This window comes from Crocuta crocuta, unplaced genomic scaffold, assembly GCF_008692635.1.
Source record: "Crocuta crocuta isolate KB4526 unplaced genomic scaffold, BGI_CrCroc_1.0 scaffold3, whole genome shotgun sequence".
In the NCBI taxonomy this organism is placed as follows: domain Eukaryota; kingdom Metazoa; phylum Chordata; class Mammalia; order Carnivora; family Hyaenidae; genus Crocuta; species Crocuta crocuta.
Window position 1 is genome coordinate 13,510,991 of NW_027529934.1, and position 7,016 is coordinate 13,518,006.

General features: G+C 58.7%; 1 protein-coding gene across 1 annotated transcript in view; it reads left to right on the top strand.

Moving 5' to 3' along the window:
- Positions 1-7,016, top strand: part of CLEC20A (C-type lectin domain containing 20A) — a 16,918-nt gene that overhangs the window by 2,989 nt on the left and 6,913 nt on the right. Inside the window, exons 3-5 of the mRNA XM_077763090.1 lie at positions 2,075-2,140; positions 4,394-4,759; positions 5,892-6,018. Coding sequence (XP_077619216.1) covers positions 2,075-2,140; positions 4,394-4,759; positions 5,892-6,018 — 559 coding nt within the window. The remainder of the gene's footprint in view (positions 1-2,074; positions 2,141-4,393; positions 4,760-5,891; positions 6,019-7,016) is intronic.

The window sequence follows — 7,016 nt, forward strand, 5'->3', positions numbered from 1 at the left end:
GGTGTGTCCGCGCCTTCGGAGCCGGAGCCGGGCGTGGGCCGGGGCTTCCTGGGGGTGGGGGGGACGGAGGGAGGGCTGGGGGAGGGGCAGGAAACGGACTGTTAACCCCTTTGCTACATGCCCCTCTGCGGCCTTTGTTTCTGTCTCCTCGGTCCCCTCATTCCTCGGACTCTGTCAGAGAAACAGGTGTAAATCAGGGTGGAGAGAACGTAAGATCTGGAATGTCCCCGCCTGCCAGTTAGGTTTGGAAGAGGAAGAAGGGGAGGAAAGACGTAAAGACAGGTTGGGGATCCGCTTGCATCTACGCCGCAATGGCAGCAGAATTCAGAGCTGCTCTCTTCACAGAGCACAGGTCTCGGGTTACGTCTCATGGAGGCAGAGAGAGCAGTGGATGGGAGCCAACCCCTTCGGACGTCCCTGCAGGAAATCGGCTGCGGGGCTCAAGCGGCCCTGTCCTGGCCCCATCCTGCCCCCTGCTGGCCCCATCCGCCTTGTCCTGTCCCACCCCCGGCCCGCCTGGGTCCTGCCCCTGTCCTGCCCCCATTCTGGCCCCATCCTGCCTCCATCCTACCCCTGCTGGCCCCATCCTGCCCCCATCCTTCCCCTGCTGGCCCCATCCTGCCCCCATCCTTCCCCTGCTGGCCCCATCCTTCCCCTGCTGGCCCCATCCTGCCCCCATCCTTCCCCTGCTGGCCCCATCCTTCCCCTGCTGGCCCCATCCTGCCCCCATCCTTCCCCTGCTGGCCCCATCCTTCCCCTGCTGGCCCCATCCTGCCCCCATCCTTCCCCTGCTGGCCCCATCCTGCCCCTGCTGGTCCCACCCTGCCCCTGCTGGCCTCCATCCTTCTCCTGCTGGCCCCATCCTGCCCCTGCTGGTCCCATCCTGCCCCTGCTGGCCCCATCCTGCCCCTGCTGGTCCCATCCTGCCCCTGCTGGCCCCATCCTTCCCCTGCTGGCCCTGTCCTGCGCCTGCTTGCCTCCATCCTGCCCCCATCCTTCCCCTGCTGGCCCCATCCTGCCCCTGCTGGCCCCATCCTGCTCCTGCTGGCCGCATCCTGCCCCCACCCTGCCCCTGTCCTGCCCCCTTCCTGCCCCTGCTGGTCCCTCTCTGCCCGGACAGCCCATGCCACTGTCCTGTGTTAGGAGGGTGCTGAGATCACCCACGGGGATGGTTATGATCAGATGGCCAGGTTCTGCTTTTCTCTGTCAGCTGAAGCCCAGCCCTACTCTGTGTCACCCTAACCCCTCAAATAGGGGCACGGAGCACCGCCTGACGCGTCCTGTTTTCTGCCACACCGTGCCGGTCACGGGGCCTTGAAACCCAGCCCACAGCGGCGAGGCTTGACCTTCGGATTCCCAAGCCAGTAGAGACATCGAGGAATGCTGAGTGTGCAGGGGTGGGAGCCCCTCAAAGAAAGGGCCCTGGGCGCAGGCTCTCCCCTCCTCCCTCTGGTGTCCTTGGGCTCCACTGAGGCACGTCCTGACTCCCCAAGTCCACCGCCCTTGTCTTTGGTGGGGAGGGGGTTCTGCCCTGCCCCCACAGCCGGTTCTCAACTCAGAATGAGCTCTTAAAAATGCAAATCAGGTCACCCTGCACCAACATGTTCAGTAGGTGCCTCAGCACTTAGAATCGCATCCCTTTTGAGGCCAGTCAGGCCCTGCCTGGCCTTTCTGGCCTCATCTCCTCCCCCTGCCCCCGGCCACGCTGGCTGCCCGCTGCTCCTCAGACACACGCCGCCCCTTCCCACTCGGGGTCGTGGCCTGGGCTCTGCCTGGGGTCTCCTTCCTACCACTTTGCAGGGCTGGCTCCTTCCTGTTCCCTTCAGAAGCCGGGGTCCTGTTTGTCTAATTTCTGCTATTTTCCCTGCGCTTAGAACAGTGTCTGGCACAAAATAGGGGCTCTGTCTGTCTCTGTCTCTGTGTGTCTCTCTCCCTGTGTATATTTCTTGAACAAATGCAATAGGGATGGAGGAGGCTGTTTACCCTTGAGCTTGGCATCTCCTGGCTTCCGCTTGGTGGTCCCTGGGGCTGCAGAGGTTCCCTGCCCGTCACGCGTGCTGCTTCTGTTTTCCAGACCCCGCTGTGGGACACCGCGTCTTCACAAAGCCCGCTCTCAGCCTGACCACCTCTCCGAAGCCAGGTAGCCACCCGGGCGCTCTGCCTGCCCTCCGATTCGTCCACCTGGACCGGCAGGCAGGGTCATTCCCCCCCAGGCCCCCCCCCCGCCACCGTGTCCCCTCTGCTCCTCCCACCCCTGCCTGGCAGAGGGGTCCTCTGGCTTTGCTGTCCCCGAGCTGAACCCCAGGGAGAGAATCAGTCCAGTTTTATTATTCAGATGGGCCCCCACAGGGAGGTGACCAACCAGAGGGTGGCCGTCAGTGGCTCAGGCTGCATCCCAGCTCTGGGGAGGCCCCCACTTCAGCAGCTCAGGGGAGGGGGGGGAGGGGGAAGCATCTCCTGGCGGCTCAGGCCCAGCTGGCTGGCGAGGGGAACTTCCCTTCTGATATTCCTGCCCTGGAATTTTATGTTTTTAATTGTTTTGTAGGTTTACTGATTCATTTCGAGGGAGAGGGAGTGAGCAGGGGAGGGGCAGAGAGAGAGAGGGAGAGAGAGAGAATCCCAAGCAGGCTCCACACTGTCAGAGCCCAACACGGGGCTCGAACTTGGGAAACTCGAGCTCATGACCTGAGCCGAAACTAAGAGTCGGATGCTTAACCGACTGAGCTACCCACGCGCCCCTGGTATATATATTTTTAAACTTCCTTCATATCGGGTGTAAAGAATGCATGAGAGAGGGAATACACTCCTCACCCCATGTGCTTTATAGAGCTGGTTTTCTGTGTGCTCTGAAATATGGAGTTGTGGAGGGACGATGGCCGGCATCCGAGGCACGCGGACCTCATCCGAATCTTGTCTTGCCATTTAATATGGCACGAGTTTGGGCGCGTCGTCAGCAACACGAGCCCCCATTTTCCCACCTGTGTGATGAGGTCGATAGCACCTACCTCTCAGGATTATCGTGGGGACCTAAAAAGATGATGTCTGCCACATGCATAGCTTGGGGCTGGGGAGTCCTAGCTTATAAGGGGGTGGCTTTAAAATCTCAGTTTAGGGGCGCCTGGGTGGCTCAGTTGGTTAAGCGTCTGACTTTGGCTCAGGTCATGATCTCACGGTTTGTGGGTTCAAGCCCTGCATTGGACTNCCCTAGCTTATAAGGGGGTGGCTTTAAAATCTCAGTTTAGGGGCACCTGGGTGGCTCAGTTGGTTAAGCGTCTGACTTTGGCTCAGGTCATGATCTCACGGTTTGTGGGTTCAAGCCCTGCATTGGACTCTGTGCTGACAGCTCAGAGCCTGGAGCCTGTTTCACATTCTGTGTCTCCCTCTCTCTCTGACCCTTTGCTGCTCACGCTGTCTCTCTCTCTCTCTCTCTCTCTCAGAAATAAATAAAACATTAAAAAAATTAAAAAAAAATAAAATCTCAGTTTAGATAGGAGACATGAGGGAAATAGCAGGCAAATCTTGCCGGGCTTGGGTGAACCAGTGTGTGTCAGAGTTTGGGAGGCCCTATTTGAATCGGAGGATGTGGCTCTCTGTTCTGCAAATAGAGGTGTTTCCTGCATCAGGGCTCTGGAAGCAGCCCCTGGGGACTGGTACCACCTCCTTCCCCAGCTCCCGCTGTTTGGAATCAGACACGTGGGCTGCTTGTGTGCTGGAGATCAGAGGGGCCTGGCCAGGGGCCTGGTGNTGTCCGAGCCCCGCCAGGAGTCGGGCTCACTGGGGGACCTTCTGCCTCCCGGCCCGCAGGCCTGTCCCTCCCCAGGCTTGTCTGCTCCCAGGCTCTCCTGACAGGAAGGCCGGTCACACCCTCTGTCTATTCTGCCTCAGCCCTGGGGCCTTCTGAGAGCCAGCGCCACAGGCACAGCTGCCAGCAGTCACAATGAGGCTCCAAAGTAGGACTGTCCCACCTGCGTCCTCACCTCCCCACAAAGTGTCACTGCCACGTAATCAAGTGCTAATGACTTGCATGCACTGTGTGAACCTAGTTGTATACATCGTTTCATTTAAGCCTTTACATGAGTCTCGGTGACATTATTACCCGCACTGCTCCAATGAAGAAACGCAGTCTCAGACTTAGCTTGTAAGGACTGTGGCCACCAGGAGGGCCCCGACCCCCTGCTTTTCCTCATTTTCTTCCTCCCGGCTGCTGCCACGATAGCTCCTCCATTCTCCCAACGTGGTGTTTAGTCTGCCTATAAAATCGTGGGTTTCCTCAAACCCAACGCCCAGGGACTGCGGCAAGGGCCTGAGTCGGACCAGAGCTCTGTCCCAGGGGAGCAATGAGGCCTGGGTTGTCAGAGGTCCAGGACCTCAAGCCTGGTTTTTTTGTCCCCAGCTGAGGTCCAGATTGGGCGACAAACCTTCATGCGATTCGACCAAGAAATGACCTGGCCCGAGGCCCTGCGGTACTGCCGCGGCCACCACACAGACCTGGCCGACCTGCAGATGGTGACCGACGAGGCCAGCAAGGAGGCCTTGAAGTCCGTCACGAGTGAGACCGAGGCCTGGATCGGCCTCTACTTCAACGCGGCCTCTGAGTCTCTGAGCTGGTCGAGCGACCTGGGTGCCGGTATCCCCACCTGGCTCCAAGTGCCCATGTTGGGGACGGGCCTGTGCGCGGGGCTCCGCACCTACGCGCACTACTCCCCCAGAGTCTCCGCATTGGCCTGCTCGTCCCCGAGACCCTTCATCTGCTTCTATGGTGCGTGACAGTCTGTCCCCACTAACCCCGGCCTTGCCAAGGATAGAACGGGACGGGACGTGGGTTTACTCGGGCGGCAGGGGACACTGAGGTTACACCCAAGGAAGCACCTCTGGACTCTGAGGGTAAGAGGTGCAGCCTTTTTTTCTGAGGGAGCTTGAAAGAATGGAATGGACCCCATCGAGCCTCCGGGCCTTAGCACTTAGCCATGGCAGGTAGTTTTGGGCAATGCAGGGGCTCAAAGCCTGCACTTGGGAATCACACAGGCTTTACCACTTGCTAGAAACAAGGTGCTTGGCATCTCTGAGCCTCCTTTCCCTCTTCTGGAAAATATATTTAACAAATGGCTTCGGAGACTGAATGAGAATGTATAGAACAGATGTAGCAGAGGCCCCGGCACCGAGTAAGCCCCCCGCGGATGTCAGCCGTTGTCACTGTTGTTGAACTCTGAGTGCATGTGAACCAGAGGTCCGCCTGGCTAGTCTAGATCTTGTGTATACGTGTCCTCAGCGACAGGTGCACCCTACCTTGTCCTTTTCTTCTCTTTTTTTTCCTCTTTCTTTCCTGCCTTCCTCCTTCCTCCTTCCTCCTCTCCTTCCCTCCTTTCTGGTCTTCTTTATTTTTTGCAACAGCTTTTTTGAGGTATAGTCCACATACCTTAAAAATCATCCCTTTGAAGTGTCTAAACTCAGTGGCTGTTAGTAGTCACAGGGGTGTCCCAGCAGCACCGCTATCTAATTTTAGGACATTTCTGTCCCCCGAAAGGAACTCCTTACTGTCGAGCACTCCCCGTTCTCCCCCACCCTCAGTCCCTGCAGCCGCTGATGCACTTTCTGTCTCTGTCGATTTGCCTGTTCTTGGCTGTTTGCTTTCGTGTTTTGGATTTGTCGAGAACTGTGATCCTTTTCTACAAAGTAGGAATGATGGTCCCTCCCGTGCAGAGCTCCCATGAGGATGAAAGGCCCGGCCGGCCTGCACCCGTGGGTGGCATGTGCAGGCGCAGGAATGTGCCATCGCTGGCGGGCCAGATGGGCGGCTGGTGGGGCTGCCGGCGGGCCTTAGGGGAGGAAGAGCGGGGGGCGCCCTGTCCCACATCAGCCCTGCCCTCACCACTCTCCCTCCTTCCTCGCAGACCCTTCTGTCGGGCACCGCGAGTCCCCGGCTCTCTCCACGTCCCTTCACGATCCCTCAGAAGAGGCCCCGGCTCTCTCCACGTCCCTTCACGATCCCTCAGAAGAGGCCATGGAGACAATGCGCAGGCAAAGTATGTGCTGTGTTTTGTTCTGTGTGGGTGCTTTGGACCTGTCCTTGGCTGGGCCCCAGGGTCTCGGGGCCTGAGAGCTGGAGAGGTCACCTGCGTGTGCAACACAGGGTGGGCCCCACGGGATCCTCCCGGAAGAGGATTTTCCAGCCCACCCCCACCCCCTGCAGGGCCAGGTGGGGTTGGAGAAATGGGGGCTCAGTTACCATCAACCTCCTTCTTTGAACTGGGCCACTAACTTGCAGCTTCAGGGTGGGAGGCTCAAGAGAGGCTGTGTGCCCCCCCCCCCCCAGGTGATGAGAGCCAGCCTGGGGACAGAGGGGAGGACGCCTGGCAGTGCTCCTGAGAAGTCATCAGAGAGGCCTCTGAGGTTTAGCATCTGGAGAGGGGACCACAGGAGAGGGTGTCTGTCGAATCCATTGTGATTCTGGGCTCCCCTGGGTGAAGAGAAGATTCCAGATGAGTTGTTGGGACTATGTGTGGCGGCATGTTGGGAACACAGTGGTTGCACTCCTACAGCATTTTTAAATTCCTGAAACATCCTCACAGCTATTACCTGATTTTGCTTCCCAAGAGTTCTGCAGCTAAGTAGGGTAATTGCGGGCAAACTCACAGTTCTCCTGGCTTTGTTACGGACTCCTGTACCTGACAGAGGTGTTCTTGCCTTTTCTGAGGACACAGAGAAGTTAGGGAACTTGCTCATAGTTGCACAGAGCTTTATTCTGGGGACACAAAGAAAACTCAGGGGCTGCTCTCAAGGAGCCCAGGGTGGTGACGTTGGTGTTGTGGGTACAGGCACAGCATGGTGGGGACACCCTGATCCTACAGGAGCTCTGCCTGCAAGGAACGTGGCCGCCACCCTGACGGCAACAGTGCCAGGGCCTGTGGTCAGATTCGGTTCAGAGACTGGGGACGCTCCCCGTTTCTGCTTCCCGTGGAGATCTGGCCGCCCCCCGGGCCGGCACTGGGAGCGCAGGGCCGGGCGCGGAAGAGCCG